At 48.8% G+C, this 25,479-nt stretch overlaps 3 protein-coding genes across 3 annotated transcripts in view; 1 reads left to right on the top strand and 2 right to left on the bottom strand.

The window, feature by feature from the left end:
- Positions 1 to 368, bottom strand: part of SMARCD3 (SWI/SNF related BAF chromatin remodeling complex subunit D3) — a 116,807-nt gene extending 116,439 nt beyond the window's left edge. Inside the window, exon 1 of the mRNA XM_072855028.1 lies at positions 353 to 368. The gene's annotated coding sequence lies outside the window, so the exon portion shown is untranslated. The remainder of the gene's footprint in view (positions 1 to 352) is intronic.
- A 7,820-nt stretch (positions 369 to 8,188) lies between these two features.
- On the bottom strand, positions 8,189 to 12,739 carry CHPF2 (chondroitin polymerizing factor 2). The gene is made up of 4 exons (XM_072855022.1): positions 11,825 to 12,739; positions 10,590 to 11,154; positions 9,955 to 10,137; positions 8,189 to 9,671 (listed from the first exon to the last, which is right to left on the bottom strand). Exons 1-4 carry the CDS (start codon positions 12,097 to 12,099, stop codon positions 8,409 to 8,411), a joined length of 2,286 nt encoding a protein of 761 aa, XP_072711123.1. The 5' UTR covers positions 12,100 to 12,739; the 3' UTR covers positions 8,189 to 8,408.
- A 59-nt stretch (positions 12,740 to 12,798) lies between these two features.
- ABCF2 (ATP binding cassette subfamily F member 2) lies at positions 12,799 to 23,837 on the top strand. Its single transcript, XM_072855023.1, has 15 exons — positions 12,799 to 12,951; positions 13,252 to 13,420; positions 15,860 to 16,072; positions 17,006 to 17,188; positions 17,521 to 17,692; positions 17,836 to 17,931; positions 19,085 to 19,187; positions 19,273 to 19,368; positions 19,476 to 19,595; positions 20,147 to 20,236; positions 20,474 to 20,584; positions 20,844 to 20,906; positions 21,374 to 21,502; positions 22,252 to 22,455; positions 23,222 to 23,837. Exons 2-15 carry the CDS (start codon positions 13,267 to 13,269, stop codon positions 23,357 to 23,359), a joined length of 1,872 nt encoding a protein of 623 aa, XP_072711124.1. The 5' UTR covers positions 12,799 to 12,951; positions 13,252 to 13,266; the 3' UTR covers positions 23,360 to 23,837.
- The last annotated feature ends 1,642 nt before the right edge of the window (positions 23,838 to 25,479 follow it).

Here is a 25,479-nt window from a genome sequence, read left to right as displayed (position 1 = left end):
GCCAGAGCGCCCCTCACCGCCACAGCCCTCTCACCCGCCAGAGTGCTCCTCACCCGCCACAGCGCCCCTCAGTACCACAGCTCCCCTCATCCATCAGAGCGCCCCTCGCTCACGCCGCCCCCCGCCGCCACAGCACCCCACCCCGCCACAGCGCCCAGACTCACCGCCAGAGCCTCCCGCGCCACCCCAGCGCCCCTCACCCGCCGCCAGAGCACCCCTTGCTATCACAGCTCCCCCAACCCGCCGCCACAGCCCCCCGCCTCCAGAGGACCCCTCACTCGCCAAAGCCTCCCCGCCGCGACAGCGGCCCTCACCCACCACAGCGCCCTCCCGCTGCCAGAGCGCCCCTCACCTGCCGCCAGGGCCCCCTTTACTATCACAGCCTCCCTAACCCGCTGCCACAGCCCCCGCGCGCACCACAGCGCCTCCGCCTGCCGCCATCCGGCTCGGCAGCGGCCCCGGCGCCGGCCGTGCTCTGTCCCGCCCTGGCCGTCAAGCAGGTCGGGCTCCGCCACAGAGTCCAAGCCCAGGCCGCCCTTGGGCCGTAGCGACCGCCCGCGGCCCCGGCCCATCTGGCGGCGGTGCCGGTAGCGGCCTGCCCCGCCCACCGGCCCCGCGGACCCACCTGGCGGCGGGGCTGGTGCCGGCACGATGACGGTGGCGCCGGGAGGGCGCGTGCCGCCCCCGGGGCAGTGCCGGGGTGCCGCCCGGCTCGCAGCAGAACTCGAGAGCGTATTCGGAGAGCGTTTTCGCCCGGTGCAGCGCGAGGGTGGCACACGCTGCCGCGGGCACTGCGGGGGCAAGGATTTACCAAGACTCAATGAGAATTTCGGTAGTGATGTGAACAATAACCCGTGTATCGGGCGTGAACGTGGGTGGAAAAAAGCTTTGAAGCATGTATGATATTTCAAATTCAAAACTGGCCTGTACCAAGAGTTATTATCCTATATTTGCATACTTTTTTGCACACCTTTCTCCTAAGGAGCTAGTAACTCCTGGGAGGATGAAGGTGCTGGGTTTGGTGGACTGTGAGTCTGTTATACTGTGCCAATTTTAATGGGAAAAGAAAAGGAAAATTATTTTGTGAATATCCAGTGGAAGATATTTATGAAGTACACTTTCAAAGAATAATTTGAAGAAGCACTGAAGAGAATGGGACTTAAGTTGAAGAAGCACTGCAAACAATGAGGGATGAGGAGGGGAGTGTGTATAGGATGAGCACTGAAAGTGAATAATTTTGAGTGATTCTCCAAGGAGCTGTGAGAAAGGGGTGAAAGGAAACAACTCATTTTAAAAGGAGTATCAGATGAGCAGAAGCCAAGCAATTCTGCCAACTCCAAGTGTTCAAAAAGGGTGAAATAAAATCTTATAAAGATTATGAGGTGGCTTTATGTCTCACTGGGTATTTTAAATAGGGGCTATGTATGTGCCTTCCCCTTTTTCAGTCTGCATTTTTCATGTGTGTCACATTTTCAAGCTTTTTGCTACAGCTATTTGCACTAGAAAAACACTGTTGTAAATGGAAAATGAGTTTTTGTGTTACCTGTAAACTGGAAACTGCCACCTTTGAGCATCCTGGAAGAAATCGTTTAGCATGCATATTGAGAAGATAATGTAAGCGCTAGGTACATCCAGGAAAGACAATACAAAAGAGAAATGCAAGAGACAGCAACTATCTTGGCTACGGTACATGACTCATGAGGGGCAAGCCCTGAGATAGTGTTGCAGAAAGTACCTTGTGTAGTGGTTCAGGCTAGGACTCTTGGCAGGAGACTAAGCTAGCAGCCTGCACACGTTTTGCAGTACTGTAAAGCATGTTTCATGATGGATATGTGACATGGTAATGCTTAAGGCCAAATAGAAGAGAGCAAGTTCTGCAGAAAAGTGTTCATGCTGGACTTAAGAATGGAGGAGTCTGCTGAGCAAGAATACCTTGCTTTTTCTGGGGAAATGTGCACCTGTTGATGAGATTGTATCGTCCTCTGTATCTGGTCATCTGATCTGACCAGCAGCAACTCCAAAACTTCTCTGTGGAATAGCTTAGACCATCTGCAAGTGATTGGCTTGCACTCTCCAGAGTGTTAGCAATTGGCTGTGAACCACTTTGGAGTGAGAAAATTCAGCATCCTGTCAGCTGTGACTGAGGTAAGTGCAGCCATCCTAGGGACTGCACAGATGCAAATGAACTGCTTAGCACTGCCAAGGGAGGAGGGGAGGAAACCACCCCATGCAGGTTGCCCAGATGAGATATGCTGCACATCCCCCTCGCATGGGAGAGTCACGTCATTTATATTCCAGTCTTGGAGAAGACTGATGGACACCATGAGCAGATACAATATCTGAGTTCACAACATCTGTATTTTTATTAAAAAAAAAAAGAAGTATACCTTTTAGTTAGGGATATTAGGGATAGAGTGGCAGCTCCTTCACAGGTGAGAAGATGGTGAGTCTGTTTTCACCTGTTTCTTGGAGTTAAAAATGCAGCTGGGACAAAAGCTTCCTGTGTTTGTAACATATGCTGAACATTTTTCTTTGGGATCAGCAAAGACTATTCCAACAGAATAAGTAAGCCTGTCTAGGATATCCAACAGAGCAAGTTACCCATACCACAATTGAAGACAAGGAAGAAAAATATCCAAGGACATGGAGCCCAAAGAAAGTGAAGTACACACAAAAGTACATGCACCTGGAGCATGACAGGGTAAGCCCAGCTGGAGGCACAACAGACACCTAATGAGGGTATGCATTTTCTCAGTTTTACAAGGTCAAAGATTATAATCATGGTAATTTGTCTTCCTGGCCAATGCATGACCTCACTGTAGTCCATGAATTCTGTATCATGATCCTCACAGTGTTTATAATTTCTGGCTGAACTAAAGTATGTCCTTGAAAAAGATCTAGTCCTTTTTTGCAGATAATGACACAAAAATGGTGGTACAGAGTCAAACCATAAGTACACCTGACTGATTTACCCTGTTCCTGACAGTGGCCAACACTGAATGCCTAGAAAAGTTCATAGAAATAGGGTAGACATACAGTGATACCTCCCTGAAGGGTCTCCTAGCTCATAATGATTTGTGATTCAGAGACCTACTGTGACAGAGGTGTTGGCTTTGTGTTTAATAGCCTTTGATGGATTTGTCTTTTGCAACTTTCATCCACTGTATATTCACAGTCACGAAATTTAAGGCCATGAAGGACCATTAATTCTGCCCACTTACATATCACAAGTAATTTCACATGGGCCTCCAACGATCTCTGTTACACAAACCAAGTAAATTGTAACATACTGGAAATGCTACCACTCTGTAATTTTACTAGTTAATCACTTTCATCACTAAAAGCATATGCCTATTTTCAGTTGGAATGACCTGTTGCATTTTAAAGCTGTTAGTTTTGGTGTTGCTGTTGTTGTGCCTTACCCCTAGACAATTAAAAACCTCTTTAGTATCCAGCATTTTTACTCAGTAGATGTACTTATACACTCTAATCAGATCACCTCACAACCTTCTAAGTAATTAGAGTTCATAGAATCATAGAATCACAGAATGGTTTGGGTTGGAAGGGACCTTTAAAGGTCATCTAGTCCCCCTTGCCATGAGGAGGGATAGCTTCAACTGGATCAGGTTGCTCAGAGCCCCGCCCAACCTGACCTTGAATGTTTCCAGGGGTGTTTAAAGCTATTACCGCTTGTCTTATGCTACAGGAGCTCTGCATCTCTCATTGTAAAATATTTCTTCCAATCTTCAGATAAATTTTGTGAACCTCTTGTACATTTTCTTTTTTTTGTCTCTGTTCCCTTCAAGCCTTAAAAATAAGGGCTCTGCCACCAGGGGCCTTATTGCTGTCTCACATCTACAGCATCTGTTTTCCCCAGATTGTCTACCTGTATAGAGCTGTTATATCATGTCTCAAATCCTAAATTGTAATCTTTACAGGGCTGGGATAGCTCTGTATTTTAGTGTCTAAAATAGTGGGTCCTGGTCAAATTAAGCTGCTTGCACATTAATACAGTCAATTTCTTTCCAGACTTAACTTTTTTTTCTTAAATACAGTCCTCTTTGGAGGAGTGACACACCTTCATTTTCCCCAAGTATGTAAGTTTGCACTTGACCGCTTTAAGACAAAATCTATTTGAATAGCCTTACTCTGCTACACACTCTTCTCCATTGTTATCCTATGACTGGTTTTTGCAGTACTCATTTTTTACATCATCTGCAGATTTTATCAGTAGAGATCTTACATTTGTTTCCAAATCATCAATTAAGTGTCAAACAACACTGGCTGGAGAACTGTCCCTGTAGGACCTAAGTAGAAGTGCCCAAATCCAACAATTGGCTCTTATTCGATATGCCAACCTGTTCTTAACTCACATGATTTGTTTGCTGCTGTATAACTTCCTGTTTAATAGTTAAAGTATTGCATTAAATCAAATGGATTTTCAGGTCTGTAATGGCTGTCTGATCATCTTTAACTCAACATGTAACTTCAAAGGTTTAAGTCAAGTTGTTTGCCAAGTCTTACTTGCTGTACAACAACCTTGACTAGTATTAGTTATACAGTAATGCCAGCTACAGCAAATTTCTTATCAGTTAGCATTTCTGGTTTCAGTTGCTTATAGTCTAATGTTAGGTATCTGTAATGAGCGATTAATATTTTTCTTGTTCGATGTAACACTGGATCAATTCATTCAATGTTTAATTTGATTTTTTTCTTTCCTCTTTACAGCATTTGCCTTATTGCATTTTTAGTTTACTATCCCCAGACTATTCCAGCTAGAACGTAACTGTGAAAGTTAACCTGTCTGCCTGTAGGACTCAAGTTGTTCCTTTCATGTAGCCTAATCTCACCTTGGAATACAGAGTTTTGATCAGTGAACCAGAATCTTCAGTTTATGGACTCAGCAGTTTGCTGGCAGTATTTCCTGCCTTTCCCTTCCCACAGAGCTAGATTAAAAAAAAAAAAAAAAAAATCAGCTTCCAGCTTCCCTCAGTTTTCTCCCAAGATACTAGATGCTCTTAAGAGTTTCTAGTTCTGTGTAGTATTGCATCATTATCTTATATGCACTGACACGGGCAGTGACTTACCAAACAATGATGCCAATTTTTTGGTTTACATCTTCATTTTGTTTAAATGACAGTCCATCAAATCTCACCACCCTGATTCCCATGATTCTCTTTCTTCTCTAATGAGGACTAATGATTCTAGCTTGCCCTATGTCATTTTAAAACCTTCTCTGTAGCAGCTTGTTTTACATCACAGATATCCCCAACTGCTACATCCCCTACACCTTTCAGTTTCATTACCAGAGAGAGATTTCCTGCTAGTTGACTCACTGCATCTTTTTCAATGTTTATTCTTTCAACTTGGTTGCATGACACCTGTTTTACCCCCATGCATCATATCAGACTGCTTGCTTTGCTTACATAGTTTTCTACAGCATCCAATTCCCATTGCCAGTCCTTCCAAATGTGAATTCTCCTTGGATATTACACCATATTGAAACTTGCATTTACAAGCTGTGCATCCTCTCTGGCATCGTGAGGTTGTATTTCATGCATCAGAACCTCTTTTGTCTTCAAGAAGACAAACACACCAGTAGCAAGGCAAGCAGCAGCAGGGGTTCTTACACTGTCCATCTTTGCTACTGTAGTCATCCCGACTGGAAGACAGTCAGTCATTGAGATTTCTATCCAATGTGAAGCAATGTTCCAGACTTTGAACACTTCTTTTAAAGCTTTTCTAATCTTTCAGCATCTCTTTTGATGCTGACACGAGACCTCCACCTCATACCCCTCATGAGTACAGCAAATACAATCTCTTTCCTTAAACAGCGCTTACGCAGCCATGAATGGGGTTAGACACACTCACTGGCTCATCACACTGAAATTCGCAAGTTCACATCAGGGCTTTGGCCTTTGATTTCTAGGATACTGGCTGGAAAAAAAGAAGCTGGAAAGCTGAAAGCTTTGCAGTAAAAAGATTGGTGGGATCCTGATGGATAACAAGTTAAACATAAGCCAGCAGTGTTCCCTTGGAGCAAAGAAGGCCAGCAGCATTCTGGGCTGCATTAGGAGGAGCGTTACCAGGAGGTCGAGGGCAGTGATCCATTACCTCTAGTCAGCGCTGGTGAGACACATCTGGAGTGCTGTGTCCAATTCTTGGCTCCCCAGTACATGACAGACATGGACATACTGGAGCGAGTCCAGCGAAGGGCTGTGAAGATGGTTAAGTAATTAGAGTGTCTGTCATAACAGATGAGGCTGTGAGAGCTGGGATTGTTTAGCCTGGAGAAGAACAGGCTCAGCATGGCTCTTATCCATGTATATAAGTCATTGATGGGAAAGTATAAGGAAGACAGAAGCAGATGCTTCTCAGTGTCCAGTGACATGACAAGACGCAATGGGCACAAACTGAAATGCAAGAAATTCCATTTAAACATGAGAAAGAACTTTTTAACTGTAAAATTTATTACACACTGGAACAGATTGCCAGGAGAGATTGTGGAGTCTCCATCCCTGGAGATATTTAAAATGCAACTGGACACCGTCCTGATCAACCTGCTCTAGCTGACCCTTTGTGCAGGGGTGGGGTTGAACTAGATGAACTCGAGGTCCCTTCTCTGTGATACAGAATAGGGAAATCTAAAACATGACCTGTTTAATTTCTAGATAAATGACTTTGCAGTTACCTGTCTTATGTATAAGTACATCTTATATCTGAATCATTCTGTATAACAGACCTGTCCTCATTTTCTCCCACCTGGTTAACCTTTGTTATCTGCAAACTTTTACCAACATTTTTTCCTTCAAATAATCAAATATAATGAGTGACATTTGGCCAAAAACCTGTTCCCATAGGAGCACACTGAAAGCCCATACCTGGTCATTAAAAGACAGCTTTTCATCCATTTAATAGATTACATTAATGAAAACATGGACATCAGTTTGGAATAACAGCCCTTGAGAATAAGCAAACAGTTACCTGCTTCCACTAAGATGCACGTGGCAAGCAGGTGAATATACCTGATAGAAACCAGGTCCTAGAACTGTATTGAAATTGTGTGGAGCCAGGAGCAGAATCAAAAAGTATGGTGTGACTGAGGAATTTCCTGTCCCTTAGAACAGTTGCACAGGCTCACCACTTTAATAGGTGCAGGACTTACCAGGTAATCAAGTTGGAGCTGAACTGTTAAATCTGCTAGCCATGCCATCTGCCCATCTGTGATAGGAAGTGACATTATCTGTTATTTTCAGGGATAATACTTTGCTCAATCTGCAGAACTGAAAGGTAGTTGTTGGAGACCTTCAGACAGTTCCTGGTTCCACTCTAGGGCATAGAGCAACCCCGTGTCATACCACGGTGCTCAGCCCAACTGAAGCAAGCTTGGTGCATGTCGAAGGGAATTTTCCATTCCTTCACCTTCCCAGATTACACAAAACGAATGTTCTGCAGTTGTGGAGGAGCCAAATATAGCAAAGTGAAAGTGCGTTGAATAGCTTTGTCCAGCAGCAAACTAGACAAGCTGGTGTTTATGCTTCCTTGAAAAATGAATGATAGAATCACAGAGTCATTTAGGTTGGAAAAGACCTTTAAGATCATAAAGTCCAACCGTTAACCTAGCACTGCCAAGTCCACCACTAAACCATGTCCCTAAGCACCACATCTACACGTCTTTTAAATACCTCCAGGGATGGCAACTCTGCCACTTCCCTGGGCAGCCTGTTCCAATGCTTGACAACCCTTTCGGTGAAGACGTTTTTCCTAATACCCAATCTAAACCTCCCCTGGCACAACTTGAGGCCATTTCCTCTCGTCCTATTGCTTGTTACCTGGGAGAAGAGACCGACCCCCACCTCGGTACAACCTCCTTTCAGGTAGCTGTAGAGAGGGATAAGGTCTCCCCTGAGCTTCCTTTTCTCCAGGCTAAACAACCCCAGTTCCCTCAGCTGCTCCTCATCAGACTTGTGCTCTAGACCCTATGAATGAAGACACAAACACCCAGGAGGGTGCAACAACAGCACTGAGAGTAGCATAGTCGAGGTAACTTTGTTCCAGTACATAGCTCATATTCACTCTCTCTCTGCACTTCTCAGCAGAATTGCATGGCTTAAAGTAAGGTTGACTCTACAGCTTGTTTTACATCCCTCATCCCAGATGCTATAAAGTTTACAAGTAACCACATGAGTCTGCCTGGAAAGAAACTTTTATTTATTTAAAAAACAAACAAACAACCCTCCCCACAAAAACAGCCTCTCTCCATAGCCCATGCCTGTGCCCCAGAGCAGGGCTGGGAAAGTCTTCCTCCTCCCTTGACCTCACATGCCCTTCTCCAATGACAAGGCTGGGAAGGGGACGGAAAGTGCCAAGTGTTAAGGTGCTGAGAAGCTCTTGATGTTTCTAGTCTCTCAAGTGCTGTTGGCCTGTTCCTGCTCGAAGAGGGCCATGGCTAAATGCGAGCGGGATGAAAGTCCTTCCAAGTTACTAAGCACACAGCGGTGGTATAACTCCTCACTAAGCCGGGGATTGCAGCTCCTCAGTGCGTATTTCTGCACTAACCCTGGCTCCACAGCCCTAAATAGGTGCAGACCAGAATAGTGGAGGAAGACATCAAATACCTCCATGCTCTCCAGCACTTCATCTCGGTCTAGTATATCAGCTGCTAGCTTGGTACGTGCTGTCATATAGTCAGAGTTATAAAAACAGGCCTCAGCAAATGAATGTCTGTCAAAATGCCCATCCCTCAGGAAGTCAGTGCTGGAGGAAGCAGTCTGCTCACCACGGTACACCAATGCAGGGTTGAACTCTTGGAAATGCACTGGGAAAAAGACCTGCCAATTGCTGATAGTATTCATGCGGCAGCGGTTCAGGAACTCCATGTTGATTTCTGTCCAGACACTGGCCAAGAAGAACAGTGTATCCACAGGGTGCTTCTTTGAGACTATATCCATGAGTTTCACTTGTGATGGCACCTCAGTTTTAACACTAATCCAGGGGATTTTAACTTCTGCATAGCGTTTCTCCAGCTCTCCTACCATGGCTTTGACTCCAGCAAAAACATCCACCTGACTGACTCGCTGGGCATCATAGGGATGGTAGATGAAAAGCAAAGTCAGCAAGGCATTATCATGTGTGTCCAGTGTGTTCATAGCAAACATATCCAGGAAGTTTGCCACAAAATCCAGGTCCTGCACTGTCAAGGGAAGCACCAGTTGCACCCGTGTGGCCTCTGTCACATATGGCATGGGAATAATTTCCACCTTACTTAAGGGCCGCACCAAGCTCACTCGTTTGGCCAGAACATGACTGTGGCCTTTTTGGGTCACTGCCTCCAGCAGTAGGTCCAGTGTATATTCCATGCCCCGTGTCGGGTCAAAACGCCGATAGCCATTCAGCAACTGCCGCTTGCTGAAGCGGAGCAGAGGCTGGTAGCGACTGTTAAGTTGCTCAAGTGCTGACTCAATGATTTCACTGACATCTGCCTTGCTGGCTCCAGAGAGCTCACACTTGGGGGAGCCATCAGGACAGGAGAAGAGGTGCTGCTCAGTGAAGTAGTCCCAGCTGATTACCTCAAAACGTGACTTTGGAAGAAATGGGGCATTAATGCCCACAGGCCACGTCAAGCCTGCCTCACCTGCAGGGGTCAATGATGTCAGGTTCCTGATCTGCATCTGTGCAAAGAGAACGCATACTGATCCCTACCACTTTCTCAAAGAGGTCCAGTCCATCTCCCACCCAAGCCTGCTTCACCACCTAGAACTGTATCTCGGTAGTATCACACCAGCAGTTTTGGATAACCTGGTGTCAGAAGTGCTATTTCTGAGACGCAGGACTATATCCTGTGTCTGGCTGACAGTCACCTACAAACAGAAGCAATAATCTTCCTTCACTGTGTTGAAAGAAAAGGAAACCTGTTTGGTTGAGGAGTTTTTGCAGATATCCCTCACCACATACCTGGAGGTCCTGGATCTCCTGGTAGGCTCTGTCCAGCTGGATCCTGCTGAAGTGCTTGTGCAGCCGGTACATCAGGGTCATGTCGGAAACAGGGTGCACAGCAAGAGCTGCCTGGAACTCCTCTTCTTCCTCCTTCTCTGGCTCAGTATTTTTGGCCAATTCATAGGTGTGATAATGCTGGCCCTGAAGTGGACGAGAGCCAGAAAGACTGGCATGGAGCTCGAGTTCACAGAGAAGCCTTCCCTCACCCCAGACATGCATTTGGCCCTCTGTCCATGCTGACTGCAGTACCCAGAGATGAAAATATAAGAGTTGTCCCCACCCGCCCTACCACCTATACTACATGCCCGCTTGCTTCTTGGTACCAATGTGCCCTTTATCCAACCTCCAAAAACATGTGGATCAGCATCTGCTAGTAGGCTGAAAATTAAATCCTGTAGGTGCTCTCATCCCCAACGTCTCAGCTTTGATTATGGGCCTCTCCCCAGTGCTGCCACACCGCACAGCCCTTTCCTCCTCTGTAACTCACAGCAGAGGTTCACAGAAAAGTCCCTTTGTTAGGCAGCAGGGAACTAGTAAGAGCATGGGGTCTGTCAGGCTTAGCTAACACAAAACCCTGAGAAATGAGGTAGTACCTGGAGCTGGGAAACACAAGCAATGCCAAGGAAATCGATGATGCAACGTCCCAGCCACTCATCTGGCCGCACACTAAGGATCTCATTGCGACAGCTGTCCAGGTGCGGATGGAGCTTAAGCAGCAGACTGCGGGAGATCAGGTAGCCAAAGCCACCATGACAATAGCGGGCCTGCTCATCCCCCCCGATAAACTCCTCTGCTCGTCCCAAGTAGACATCTTGGTTAATACTTAGGTGCGTCACCAGAGCCTTGACCTGTTCGGCCTGGGCATAGGTGTCATCCTGCATGATGTAGAACCAGTCATAGTCAGAACCAAAATGCTGATGTATATAGTGCATGGTCTCATACATGAGCCAAATGGGACGCTCATCCCCATGGGCCACCAGCACCATGCCATGAGGCACCTTGGCACTGCGCAACCCTGTAAAGTACAGCAGGCGTGGGAAGTGATGGGCTACCGTCTTGTTCACTGCCACTGCCAACGTATTCAGGGTAGCCTTGGAGGTCAGCACAGCCACAAACAGTCTTTCATGGAATCCCAATTCTGTCTGGATGTAGCGAGTTCTGCAAAGGAAGGACATACCCACATGACAAACAGCTGGATGACAAAAATCAAAGGATTATGGTAACTTGGGATAAGTCTTTATCTGCTGGAGTCTACCAATGGTGAAACAGTTAAGTCTAAAGGTAGAGCTTTAAGAAAAGATTCACTAGTAAAAATCCCATTTTGTAAAAACACTTGCTTCCTTCAAGGAAACTACAATCTCACATCATTTATCCAAGCTATGAAACTGTACTAGTGTAAGTAAACAAAAAAAAAAAAAAACAAACCACAAACCAAAAAAAAACAGAGCTAACTATTTGCAAGTTACATACATTATTATTAATTGCTCAAAATTTTCCTAATGAATAGACTGTCTAAAAGAGTTTTGAAGAATAATTTAACATGTTCTATAAGTCACAAGTAATAAAAGAAGAAATATTCTCAATCTTCTTGGGTGTTTTTGTTGCCTTTTTTCTTTTTAATTAACTTCTTAGACACTTCTCTTGCACCCCTTTAAGGTAACAATCTTAGCCATTGTCTTGTTGCATCATGCTGTTACTACATAAGGTATTTCAAATATCACATTCCACCTTGAACGTGTTAACTCACTGGAAGATTTAGAACCCTAAATACCATTCATATGTGATTATTTTCCTTGACGGAAAGCCTGGCCAAAAGAACAGATTTTACCTGAGCACTTTTTTGTAAGGCTTGTTGGGGTCTCTGTAGTATGGAACAATCCTAGGCCTGAAGTCCTCGTGGCCCGGGCCTGGCCCTCCATCCACTGCCTCCAGACGCGCTCCGCCGGCGAGAGGCCCAGGACGGCCCGCTGCCCCCAGGCACTGGTCCTCGCCTCCGCTCTGGCTCCAGGAGGCACGCAGCAGGCTCAGGCTGCAGCCAAGGGAGAGGCCCAGGACGAGCGGCAGCACGGGCCGCAGCGCAGCCAGCAGCGCAGCCAGGCGCATGGCGGCGCTGGAGCCAGCGGAGCCCCGGCGGGGCGACGTCCAGCCGCGGGGCAGTCCGGTACGGTCCGGGCGGGCGGTGGCGGCCGCAGGCCCGCTACGTCCGGGGCGGGCTCACGGGGCCGCTCCGGCGCTCGGGGAGCCGGCGGCCGCGGGACATCGCCGGCGCGGGGCACTCGGGCGGCACGGGGCGGGCAGCGGCGGGGCCTGCGGGACAGCGGGCGGGCGAGAGCGCGGTAGCCCCCGCGGGGCCGCGCACCGGCCCCCGACGCTGGTCCGCGTGGGTCAGCGGCCCCGGGACTCTCTCACCTGCAGGCAGGGCGGCCCTTCTGCGCGCAGGCCGGTGGCAGGGCCGAGGGCGGCCCGAAGCTCCGTGCCGGGGGCGCGGGGGAAGACAGCGGCTCCCGCCCGGCCGCGCTCCCGCCGCTGCCACCTCAGCCGCCACATCGCGACCCTCGCGCGCTTCCGCTTCCCCTTTTCTCTCTATGGTGCACCGGCGGCCACTCTACCTGGTGGCGCCGTCGCCTCTATGGTACCGCGAGCCACCGCCCCCCGCGCGCTCACGTCGCGCGCCGGCCCCTGCCCGCGGCGGGCTCGCGGTGCGCCGGGGGTGGGGCCTGGGGCCAGTCCCGGCGCGAGCAGCGCGGTGCACGCCGGGACGCGCAGTGCCCGGGAGCCGGCGGCGCGCTCCGGCCCAGCCGGCGGGGGGAGCGCGAACTCCACTTCCCAGAGCCGTGCGGCCGCCCGGTGCGGGTGACGCTTCGCGCTCCGATTGGCCCCTGTTCCGGGGGGGTGGGGCGTGCGCACGCGGTAGCAGCTGTCCTGTTGCGACAGAAGGAAAGCGCGGACCAGCCGGTGCGGGCCGGGCGGGCGGCGCGGCGGGGCAGGCGGCGGCGGCGGCGGCGGCGGCGGAGGAGGAGGAGGGGGAGGAGGAGGAGGAGGAGGAGGAGGAGTAGTGGGCCGGACTGGGTTGGGCAGCGCGGCGCGGGCAGCCTAGCGGGCGGGTGGGGAGCCCTCGGCCGGGCCCGGCGGCGCCGCGTGCTCCGGGCCGGGGCGGGCGGTGCGCGGGCCGCCGAGGCGGGGAACTGGGGCGGGGCGACCCGGTGCGGGCCGGATCGGCGCGCCCTAACGGCGCCTGTCGCACCTCTGTCGCAGCCCCTCCGCCGCGCCATGCCCTCGGACCTGGCCAAGAAGAAGGCGGCCAAGAAGAAGGAGGCAGCCAAGGCCCGGCAGCGGCCGCGCCGGGCCCCGGAGGAAAACGGCGATGCCGGGACGGAGCCGCAGGAGGTCCGTCCCCCGGAGGCCAACGGAACGTCGCTGCCAGGTGAGACGCGGCCCCGCCGTAATGCCAGTCCCGCTGCGCCGGCGGGTGCCTGGCTTGTGTTCGTGCACCCCGCGGGGGACGGTGCTGCAGGTGCCCCAGCGCACCCGACTGGGTGCCCTCGGTGGGGGTCAGCCTGGCAGCCCCGTGTGTTCCGGTGCAGGGAGTGTCCAGCCAGGGCCTGTTCATGGACAGGACTGTACACATTCGGTTGTGCCCTGGGCTTAGTGAACTGGGACGTGTGTTCCTCTTCAGATGAAATACCTCGCGGGCATGGGCTTGTGCTGAGCCGGGCCAGCTGCAGTGTCTACCATTAGGGCCACTCTCTCTCCTGTGAGCCAGCAGGACACCTACAGCAATTTGTGGTGGCTCTCCATAAACTGCACAGGTGAAGGATTCCCTTGGCCCTCTCTTGAGGCTTGCAGAGTAAAGATAGATGGTGCTGATGGGGTCTTTTCCCTCTCAAACAGATACTGTCCCGATCTTCTGGTATTTGATGCCCAGACCTGTTTGGTTTTTTTGTTTTGTTTTGTTTTTTTCCTGCTGCAGGAACCACTGTAGTGTCTGAATTCTTACTGTTCTTACTGATATTGCTATGACCCTCTGTTCATCTGTTTCTCTGGGACATATCTCGTTTGCAGAAACTAAGAGCCTGGCTATCTTAATGAAAGAGACTTTGTCAACAAAGAGCTGTTGACCTCCCTAAAGGAAATAGGCAAGGTAAAGCTTACGGAGAGAGAGTTTATTTTTTGTCCTTACTTTAGCCCACCTGGTAACCCACAGGCTGTTGGGCACACAAGTTTTTTTCAGGCTCAGGCCACAGTGCGCTGTTTTAAGAGGCACTCTGCGTGTGACATAGAGACCTAGGGCAGCCACAGGCACGGGGGTCAGGAGGGCAAGGCGAAGGGGCTGGTCTCCCGAGGAGCCCGCTCCTCGCCAGTGCCCCCGCGGTCCCCACGCACGCTCTTGAGCGCTGGTGCTGGCGGCACCTGCGCCTGGCGGCCGGGCTGGTGGGCTCGGAGCGCAGGCAAGGCGCTGCCCATGCCCGAACGCGACTTCGGCCCGGTCACCGCAGCCTGGCGCTGACGCGGGCGGCTCGCGTGCCCGCCGCGGCGGGGCGACCCTGGGGCCGGGCCCGGCCCGGCGCCGCCGGCTCCGGGCGGGGACTCGGCGCCCGCCCGGACCGAGCCGGCCAACCGCCGTCCGCTCCCACGGCTCATTTGCGTACCGCCTTCCTATTGGTGAAGCCTGGGGAGCCGCGGCGGGGTTGGCGGGGCCGGGCCGTGGGCTCTCCGCGTTCGCCCCCCCCGGTCTCCTCCGGGACCGGGCTGCTCTGCGGGGAGCGCTCCGCCTGCAGCTGCGAGCGGCACTGTGGAGGGTAGTGCAGGCAGGGCCAGCGCCGGTGGCTCAGGTTGCTGAAGAGCAGAGGTGGTGAGCAGGCGTTGGGAGTCAAGGGGAGGCTGGTAAAGCAGTGCAGACATCAGAGGGCAGGTTATGTGCATCGGGTACATGCATATTTCTTATTGGCAGTTCCCTGTGAAATAATTGCACATCAAGGATAAAACTGCCTTGCCCCTCTTTTCACTCACCTGGTTTGCTTGTTAATGTAACTGGTCTACTTGCACTGCCCGTGCTTTCAAAGGGTGTCCTGTGTCAGTGCAGTTGACATTTTTTGCTCCTTCTTGGCTAAGGCACATTTGCCTTGGTAATAATAGTGATTTTGCTGAGTGAGTGATTTTGCCAGGAATGCTAGATGTTGACAGCCAGGGTGCTATCCCTCAGTGGCCTGAACACTAGGTCTCTGCTCTGTGCAGCTGGAGTATTGCTGAGATCCTTAGTGCCATTTTCTTCTTCAAATGGCAGTGTCTCACCAAGGATTGAAAACTGGACTGTAACTCAGGGCTGCAACAGAAGATCAGTGCGACAGGAAAGATTTGCTTATGCTGATTTGCTTATACTGAGGAAAGAAAGAGGAGGGCATGCATATGGACATATTAGCTTCTCAAAAAATTGGTAGGGCTTATTCCAATGCTGCTGCTTCTTTCCTCCTCTCAGCTTTCCCTTCATTTATTTTCTAGCCAAGTTCTCTTTTGGCCAGCCCTTTCCTTAAGCTTGCAAGCAATACTTCGTAAGTTCTCCTCCCACCCCAGTCCTTCTTGCAGTGAGGGTTAATCCCATACTTGGACAACAGGCTAGCTGTTCTGGCTGGTCGCTTAGTTCTAATGGTCAGATTTGATTTAGAGAGCAGATGAAAGTTCCTGTTAGACCATATATATCCATCTGCTAAGCTGAAAAGCTGAGTGTCATTGTATCTGGGCCTCAACATTTCTGTAGAAATGGGGACGTGATAATTGTTTTTGTGGTCCTGGGCCTGTTGGTACAGGGGCTTATGACTTCCCTTGTATTTGTAAATCAGTAACACTGGTCTGTCTCTGCATATAGAGGTGGATGCTCTTACAAAGGAGCTGGAGGACTTTGAATTAAAGAAAGCTGCTGCCCGTGCTGTGACAGGAGTGCTGGCCTCCCATCCCAACAGCACTGATGTGCACATCATTAACCTCTCGCTGACCTTCCACGGCCAGGAGCTGCTGAGTGATACAAAACTCGAGCTGAACTCCGGGAGGCGCTACGGCCTGATTGGACTTAATGGGATTGGTAAGCTGTGGGGCACAGTGACGTGGGCTTCTTGGAGCTTGGTGAAGATTCTGTGCTGCTGAGAAGCTGGACAGATGCAGGTGGTAAATGCTGGAAACCGGAAAGAAGGCTGTTAGACAGACATGGCTGGGACACGGCAGTTTCCGTTCTCCCATCTCTCCACCCAGAAAGAGGACTTGCTAGGATTGCTGGTAGAAGTATGAGGTTGCATTCTGGCTTTGGACTGTGCATTTGAACTTGTTTCTGTGGAGAGTTGGGCGAGATGTCTGGGATCTGTGAATCTGTTTGATTCCGGTTTGCAGGATTTGTTTAGCAGTGTCACTAAACCCAATGCTGACACTATTGGTCGAAGAACTTGCACAGTATGGAAGAGCAGGGAGTTTGTAGTTTGGCCTGAATGGGAAAACAACTGTACAATCCCTGGAGAAGGCGACACTCTACATGGGGAGATGCAGAATATGGGTGTAATTGAAGAAGAGCTAGTAAGAGTGACCAGCTGGTTTAACTTTCAGGAAAACACTTAGGTTCTCTAGTGATGAGCGCATTACTTTCCTCTGTGTTAGAAGTCTTTAGAGTCTGGGTCCTGGTAACAGATGTCAGACCTGGTTAGACAGCGGGAAGTATACAGCAGAGATAAAGTTCCCTAAATCCAGGCAAGGGCTGAACTGCAGTGGTTTCCAAAGAGCTTCTTCATGTCTCAATCCTGTCCTTGGGGTGGTGAGCCTTAGCTGGGAGGGCAGCCTGTTGCAGTGAGACAGTAGGCTCTGCTGTGTCTCTCATTCTTCTGGTCTCTTGGGCAAGAAATTCCCAAGGATTTTCTGGGGTTGGAAAGGGAGGGAATCAATGGGATCTGACTGCATCTTGTCCATTTCTCTGTGACATTGTATCTCACTGAATCCAACAATTAATTGCGGAGTGTCTGTCTGCACACAGGGAAATCCATGCTTTTGTCAGCTATTGGGAAACGAGAAGTGCCCATCCCAGAGCATATTGACATCTATCACCTGACCCGAGAGATGCCTCCCAGTGACAAGACCCCTCTACAGTGTGTGATGGAGGTGGATACAGAGAGGGCCATGTTAGAACGAGAGGCAGAACGTCTGGCTCATGAAGATGGTAAAACTTCTTGGAGTCCCTGTGGACAAGGGACACTTCCTCCATTTCCCTCCCCACCGAAGAAAAGGTCTTATTTGGGTTCCTTGGCAGAGTTTTTACATGTTACGGTACCTATTTCCCCCAGCTGCCCTGTACTAGTTGAAAAGTCCTGTGGGATTACACTTCTTTGGATGAAATTATTCCATGCAGCTTCTTAAGAAGTGTCTTAGGCTTGGGAATGGAGGGGGCTGAGTAGTGGTAAAGCAGATGGACTATGAGCTTTCCCAGCTGTATAGAGGTGCAGCTGAGAGCCCTTTATTAGTAGAAGTGCTGACAGGCAAGCTCTCTTTCAGCGGAGTGTGAGAAACTCTTGGAGTTATATGAACGTCTGGAGGAGCTGGATGCTGACAAGGCAGAAGCACGGGCCTCACGTATCCTTCACGGCTTGGGGTTCACACCAGCCATGCAGAGGAAGAAGCTGAAGGACTTTAGTGGTGGCTGGCGAATGAGGGTGGCTCTTGCTAGGTGAGTGGTATACTGCCTGCTGCCTCCTGGGAGAATGCCTGCCTGCTCCTGACTCTGCAGAGCCACATACACAGTTCTAAGAACTCAGAGCAGAGCTGAGAGGCTTTGGGTTACCTGCATTGTCATCTCCCCTCTCCTTTCAGGGCCCTCTTCATTCGGCCTTTCATGCTGCTGCTAGATGAGCCCACAAACCACCTTGACCTGGATGCCTGTGTGTGGTTGGAAGAAGAGCTGAAAACGTAAGCATGAAGGAGTTTGCTGCTTCTATGAGTTGTGCTTTTCTGCTGGAACATCTTGTCAGCATGTGAGCAAGTGCTACAGGAATAACTGTCTATAGTTCTTGTACTGCAATATAGTTATGTAGCCACCAGTGACACCTTCTTGTTCTTGCTGCTACACTTGTCTACGGAAGGGTTCTTGATGCAAGGGTAATGAATTCAAGACAAGACCACATCTCTCCCTCACTGAAGAAATGAGAAATGCTGGTTTGTACTCCCTGGTTAAAGCTACTTCCTTGAAAGCCAGGAGCAGACCTGGCAGCCTGTGTACCAGCACCATATGCTGTACCAGTAGTGTGAGCTTTCCAGACCTGGCTTCCAGCTCATCTTTCTGCATATTGTTCCTCTGTTTTCACAGAACTGTAGTATCTTGAGTGTGTCAGTTTCATCTTGTTTTAGTATGTTAGGTTTTTTTGTTTGTTTGACTGTTTTTTTTAAACAAAGGTAAAATGTTACAGCTTAAAGCAAAAAGCTTAGGAATAGTTATGAAGCTTAGGTTATCTGGGATGTGCATTAAAAGGACTGTATTGTGAGAAGGGCTTTTCATTTGCAGAGGTTTTCCCATCAGCTTTGTCAGTTGAACTTTTTGCATGCTTGCTTTAGAAGTCAGATGTTTTAGGAAGGTAATTTGACCCTCTCTCTTTTTGGGAGGCTTTAACCAGTCATTTTACATTTTACAGTCAGGCATAGTGTACCTAACAGATGGTAGTCTGTACCAAGGTGAAAGCAACGGTTGAAACTTCTTAGAAGTGTGATGCCAGTGGAGTCAGTTGCATCAGTACCACTAGTCATCTACCACATGGGTAGCCAGCTCTTAACCCTGTGAAGTGTGAACCCTGTGAACCCTCTTCACCTGTGAAGACAGGTGAAGACTGTCTTATGATGGAGAGTGTTTTAACACAATGAAAGGTGTTTGCAGTATTTGCTTACTGCAGCAGGTTGTAGCTGCTTTACTCCATATTTCCCAAAGCATCTCCAAGGCTGTTTCTTTTTGTTCCTAATCCAATTGTAGGCAAGAGAGATCTGGTGCATGTAAATGCTTTGTCACCATTAGGGCCAACGAGCAAGAATTCTTTTCCTAGCTTAGTCTCGAATGACTTATGTGATGTCACAGGTTCAAGCGGATCCTTGTGCTGATATCCCACTCCCAGGACTTCTTGAACGGTGTCTGCACCAACATAATCCACATGCACAACCGCAAACTGAAGTACTACACAGTGAGTAAATGGTGCCCTGTGCAACCGGCAAAAGCAGAGGAGCTGTTCCCTGGGGCATGTCTGATGTTCTGTGCTCTGTTTCTAGGGAAATTATGATCAGTATGTAAAGACTCGCTTGGAACTAGAAGAAAATCAAATGAAGCGATTCCACTGGGAGCAAGATCAGATTGCCCATATGAAGGTATGTGCCTAGTTGCATGAACATCTTTCTGGTCATGCAGGTGGGTGTCCGTGCACCTCCTCAACCTTGTTATTGTAGCTTTCGGCTAACTCTGTATTTTGTTGCAGAATTACATTGCACGATTTGGTCATGGTAGTGCAAAGCTGGCCAGGCAAGCCCAGAGCAAGGAGAAGACCCTTCAAAAAATGATGGCTTCTGGCTTGACAGAGAGAGTTGTGAATGATAAGGTAGGATCAGACGTGGGATTGCATCTAGAGATCGGTATTGGAAACATGGGCTAGATAAGTAGAACAATCTTTAGCTGACAGCAGGAATGGCTGACACAGCTGGGAGCAAGAATGGTATACTCTTCCTGATGCCAAGGATGACTGTAATGAAGATAGTGTAATGCTGAAGAGTGGAAAGAAGAGGAGTAATTTTCTAGGGGAGAGAAGGGGATTTGTCATATCAATAAGGCTATTTTGGAGACACAGAAATCAGAAATGAATGTCCAAGGGTTGGAGAAGATGGGGGAGGATGCTCAGAGCAACTCCTACTTGTTTGAAGAGTATAATCCCACATTTGCTTCAAGGGAGAAGAAATAGGGACTCAGTAGCCAGCAGATGAGCTTGCAACCAACTGATCAGAATAAATCCGTGAGTTGCTAGAGGGGCTCATAAAAAGTCTGTCTGGTGCCTTGGTTTACAGATGATGTCTGTAGTGAGGCATGCTTATACCAGAATAACTGGGTTGTCTTGTGCTCCAGGGTATCTAACAAGTGGATATTCTGTGTTAACAGACTTTGTCATTCTATTTCCCGCCCTGTGGGAAAATCCCCCCTCCTGTCATCATGGTGCAGAATGTCAGCTTCAAATACACCAAGGATGGGGTGAGTATGGGGAGTGTGCACAGGTTGTATGGAGATTACTTGTATCCCTGCCTTGTTTGAGAGCGTGAGGCTTTTGGCTAAGCTTTCTGATCAGGCTGCAGCGTATGACTAGTGGATCAAACTTCTTAGCAGTGTTAATGCTAAGTCTGCTGAGGACAGAGTATTACAGGTGCAGCATGGAGATTCTGGGTAGTAGTGGAAAGGCATAATATGTGTCATGATTTTTGTGGTTTGCAGCCATGGATCTATAATAACCTGGAGTTTGGGATTGACCTGGATACCCGTGTAGCTCTTGTTGGACCCAATGGAGCCGGAAAGTCAACACTGCTGAAACTGCTCACAGGAGAGGTATGCTCCCTACATTGTCTACCCTGTTCTGGACCTTTATTCTTGGGGTAATCTTCAGCGAAGCTGCATTTATTTGCCAGAGCACCCCAATCAGGCCTTGGAAATCCTAAGGTCTTACTGCAATATAGGGCTTTTTCTCTCATGTTATCTGTTCAGGCTGCCTCCTCTGTGCCAGAGTGGAGATGGCTGGATTCTGTATTTCTGGCATACAGCAAAATGAGGGATTTCCTGGTGAAATGCTTTTATCTTCTCTTTCTAGCTGCTGCCTACAGATGGGATGATTCGCAAGCACTCGCATGTGAAGATCGGTAGATACCACCAGGTACTCCCTACAGCAGCCACCGGGACATGAAATGCTAAGGAAAAAGCTGTCAGGAATGAGGAATCTTGCCCCTCTATTTCTGCTTCTAAAGTCCCTCCCACTGCTGCCTTCTGAGCCTGGAGATGGGGGAAGGAACTGTTCCATTGGCTGAACGGGCTCTAGCAAATGTTCTTACCCTGAAAAGAGGCTTGCTGTGGTCCTTTCTGTTTAGCCTCTCACCTTTAATGGGAGAGATGGTTGCCTTGTGCTTGGTGGTGGACAAGCCTGCTATTCTGAAGCAGCACTCCTGCTCCTGAAATGGAGACTCCTTCCATAATAGTTCAGCACAGTGGCTATACTGTGAGTGGGGTTATTGGCTCTTGCGTTCTGCTGCTCAGCTGGTACCAGAGGGGTATAAGGGGGGAAGTACTTTTGGCCATGAAATGGGTGGCCTGCACAGCCTGAAGCTGACTGTTCTTCTCTGTCAGCACTTGCAAGAGCAGTTGGACTTAGACCTCTCACCCCTGGAGTACATGCTGAAATGCTACCCAGAGATCAAGGAGAAGGAGGAGATGAGAAAAATCATTGGCAGATATGGTCTGACAGGGAAGCAGCAGGTGAGTATGAGCTGTTGAGGTTTGCTTTTTGCTCATTAGGGAAGTAGAGCTGCTGCATTTTCTGTTGCTCTACTGATATCTGACAGTGTGATGCAGTATGCAGCATGGCACACCACAGCACCAAAATGCTTTTTCCATCTCCGTCTTTGAAATTGGAGAGAAAAATAATTCATGGCTCATAGGAACTTTCTTTGCATTGCAGCAATACGTGGGTTGGAATGGGTGACCTCCTCAGAATCTGGGTGAAGAGAAGACAAGTTGTGGCATAGTGCTAGACTCAAGCATATTTCAGTTGTAACTTGAACTAGTTTGCTTATCTCTTATTTCTGAGATGAATACCAGGCAGAAATGCTAAACACATTCTCACACACATGACAGGAGTTGTCCTCCTCACTGCAGTTCAGTGTTGATTTTTTACATTGTTCTTCCCCATTTGTCACTCCAGAAGTTGACAGTAGTTTTATGGTTGTGTCGGGATGCAGTGAACACTAGTCAGACCTCAATTAACTATCCTTTGGAACATTTAACACAAGCTGGGTCTTGCTATGGATGCTCCTTCTTCAGAAGCCCCTGGAATTCCCTTGTTCTGCTGGTGAGAGAAGCTTAGTCTAGATATAAGACTGACTAAACTTTGTCCTCTTATGTCATGTAGCTGTTGAAAACACAGTGTGAGATCTGAATATTTTGTGGTCAGGGCAGCAGTCTGTAAGTTTCCCTGCAGAGCTGCAAACAGTGTCTGTGTTTGTCAGGTGAGCCCCATTAGGAACCTCTCTGATGGGCAGAAGTGCCGTGTGTGCTTTGCGTGGCTGGCCTGGCAGAATCCTCACATGCTTTTCCTGGATGAGCCCACCAACCACTTGGACATAGAAACAATAGATGCTCTGGCAGATGCTATCAATGAATTTGAAGGAGGAATGATGCTTGTCAGCCATGACTTCAGACTCATCCAACAGGTAAGAAAAGTAGTGAATTTTGTCAGAGCACCTTTCTAACACTTTAAGTAATTAAAACAAGGTGGTTTCAACTGACTGGCTCTTACTCATCCCAAAAAGATGTGTGAGTGAAAAAAAAAAAAACCCACTGGACATGATTCCCTTGCCATGCTCATGTGAAACAATTACTGAGCTAGCCTAGGAAAACATTAGGTACTTGAATAAAAAAAAGAAAAAACCAAAATCCTAGAAGTGAAGAATAAGTTAAATGGAAATCATGACACACTGTGGAGGCCTTAACTAGTTGGTTTTTTTTAAATGATACTGGAGTAGTTCTAGCACAGTTTTTTATGACTCAGTCTGCACAGGCAAAGGAAATTGCACCACATACACACAAATGTCAAGTGCTGATTTATCAGCTATAGTTTTGTCTGCAAGTTCAGGTATAATTTTATCTTTCAGTGCATTATATCCAAGTAGTTCAGGCCAAGAACTACTTTCTTCAATTCCCAATTTAGCAGGAAAGGCTTTCCTTCTTAGTCCATGTACAAAAAAAGAAATGTTGAGGGGTCAAGGATTTTTAGTTCTAAAATCTTGTATAAATTATGTAGAAAACACCAGGTAAGATATTTTGCTGCAGATATTTTTCTTGGTAGCTGAAGTGTGAAAGTTATTAAACTCTTTTATTACCAGACTTCAGAGAGAAGATTTTGGTTAATTATATAATTTTGCTAAAATTATAAAATGCTGTACTGTAAACCTCTCCTCCTTGTGTGCTTGCTTTCAGGTTGCACAGGAGATCTGGGTCTGTGAGAAGCAGACAATCACAAAGTGGCAAGGTGACATCCTCGCCTACAAGGAACATCTCAAGTCAAAGCTGGTGGATGAGGATCCGCAGCTCACCAAAAAGACCCACAATGTGTGAGCTCTAGAGCAGTCGGTCAGGTGCTCTATGGAGACTGACAGTGGCCAATGTGACTCACCCAGCTGCCGACTGGAATGGGACTCTGCTGCTATCTCTGTGGCTGTGTTCTAGGATTGCTGCAATACTGCTTCCCCTTGACTTGCCTTGCACCTCTATATCTGGACAGATCTCTTCTCTCCTGATCTGGCTATGTTTGGGCAACCATTTCCATATTTAGATGATGTCCCATCTGAGCCAGGCCTTGGAATCTAATGGTCTGGGGTCATGGCAGTGGCAGTTAGGGTGTCTGAGCTGCAGGGATACAGAAGTGGAGACCCCAAGCCGACCTTCTCCCGCCTCTTCCTTCCCAATTTCTGCTTCAGTTTAGACACTTCACTTCAACCTCCTCTGGCCTTGGTTTGTTTTTAACTATTATTTAACAGTGTAATAAACAGATCTGCCTGAGAATCCATCAGTCAATAAAGAGGGAAGAACAGTCTTGTCTTGTTTTGTGAGCTGTAGTAGTTATTATTAGAATTACAGAATTGTTTAGGTTGGAAAAGACCTTTAAGATCAAGTCCAACCATTCACCTAGCACTGCCAATTCCACCACTACACCATGTCCCTAAGCACCATATCTACATGTCTTTCAAATACCTCCAGGGATGGTGACTCAACCACTTCCCTGTGCAGCCTGTTCCAATGCTTGACAACCTTTCGGTGAAGAAATTGTTCCTAATATCCAATCTAACCCTCCCCTGGTGCAACTTGAGGCCATTTCCTCTCGTCCTATGGCTTGTTACTTGGGAAAAGAGACCGACCCCCACCTCTCTACAACCTCCTTTCAGGTAGCTATAGAGAGCAATAAGGTCTCCCCTGAGCTTCCTTTTCTCCAGGCTAAACAACCCCAGTTCCCTCAGCCGCACCTCATCAGACTTGTGCTTTAGACCCTTCACCAACTTTGTTGCCCTTCTCTGGACACGCTCCAGCACCTCAATGTCTTTCTTGTAGCAAGGGGCCCAAAACTGAACACAGCATTCGAGGTGCGGCCTCACCAGTGCTGAGTACAGGGGGACAATCACTGCCCTTAGTCCTGCTGGCCACGCTATTTCTGATACAAGCCAGGATGCCATTGGCTTTCTTGGCCACCTGGGCACACTGCTGGCTCATGTTCAGCTGGCTGTCGATAAATACCCCCAGATCCTTTTCCACTGGGCAGCTTTCCAGCCACTCTTTCCCCTGGTTGTTGTGGAAGTTGTGACCCAAGTGCAGGACCCAGCACTTAGCCTTGTTGAACCTCATACAACTGGCCTCAGTCCATCAATCCAGCCTGTCCAGGTCCCTCTGCAGAGCCTTCCTACCCTCAAGCAGATCAACGCTCCTGCCCAGCTTGGTGTGGTCTGCAAACTTACTGAGGGTCATTCGATCCCCTTGTCCAGATCATTGATAAAGATATTAAGCAGAACTGGCCCCAACACAGAGCCCTGGGGAACACCACTTGTGACTGGCTGCCAACTGGATTTAACTCCATTCACCACAACTCTCTGGGCCCGGCCATCCAGACAGTTTTTTACCCAGCGAAGAGTACACCCATCCAAGCCGTGAGCAGAGTTTCTCCAGGAGAATGCTGTGGGAAACGGTGTCAAAGGCTTTACTGAAGTCTAGATAGACAACATCCACAGCCTTTCCCTCATCCACTAAGCGGGTCACCTTCTCATAGAAGGAGACCAGGTTGGTCAAGCAGGACCTGCCTTTCATAAACCCATGTTGGCTGGGCCTGGTCACCTGGTTGTCCTGAGCGTGCTGCGTGATGGCACTCAAGATGATCTGCTCCATAACCTTCCCTGGCACCGAGGTCAGGCTGACAGGCCTGTAGTTCCCCGGATCCTCCTTCCGGCCCTTCTTGTAGATGGGTGTCACGTTCGCTAATCGCCAGTCAACTGGGACCTCCCCAGTTAGCCAGGACTGCTGATAAAGGATTGAAAGTGGCTCAGTGAGCACTTCCATCAGCTCCCTCCGTATCCTTAGGTGGATCCCATCCAGCTCCATAGACTTGTGCGTGTCTAAGTGGTGTAGCAGGTCGCTACAACAATTTCCCCTTGGATTATGGGGGCTCCAGTCTGCTCCCCGTCCCTGTCTCC

This window comes from Ciconia boyciana, chromosome 2, assembly GCF_034638445.1.
Source record: "Ciconia boyciana chromosome 2, ASM3463844v1, whole genome shotgun sequence".
Classification (NCBI taxonomy): domain Eukaryota; kingdom Metazoa; phylum Chordata; class Aves; order Ciconiiformes; family Ciconiidae; genus Ciconia; species Ciconia boyciana.
The sequence above is the reverse complement of the archived record's forward strand: the minus strand, read 5'-3'. Positions and strand labels throughout refer to the sequence as shown.

What these genes read in the sequence shown, in the direction of transcription:
- CHPF2 (XM_072855022.1), bottom strand. Translation starts at nt 12,099, where the DNA reads ATGCGCCTGGCTGCGCTGCTGGCTGCGCTGCGGCCCGTGCTGCCGCTC. An exon ending in CTTGTGTTTCCCAGCTCCAG is followed by an intron (nt 10,138 to 10,589) that starts GTACTACCTCAT and finishes CGTCCACTTCAG; the next exon opens with GGCCAGCATTATCACACCTA. An exon ending in AGGAGATCCAGGACCTCCAG is followed by an intron (nt 9,672 to 9,954) that starts GTATGTGGTGAG and finishes CTCTTTGCACAG; the next exon opens with ATGCAGATCAGGAACCTGAC.
- ABCF2 (XM_072855023.1), top strand. Translation starts at nt 13,267, where the DNA reads ATGCCCTCGGACCTGGCCAAGAAGAAGGCGGCCAAGAAGAAGGAGGCA. An exon ending in ACGTCTGGCTCATGAAGATG is followed by an intron (nt 17,189 to 17,520) that starts GTAAAACTTCTT and finishes GCTCTCTTTCAG; the next exon opens with CGGAGTGTGAGAAACTCTTG. An exon ending in AGATCGGTAGATACCACCAG is followed by an intron (nt 20,907 to 21,373) that starts GTACTCCCTACA and finishes CTTCTCTGTCAG; the next exon opens with CACTTGCAAGAGCAGTTGGA.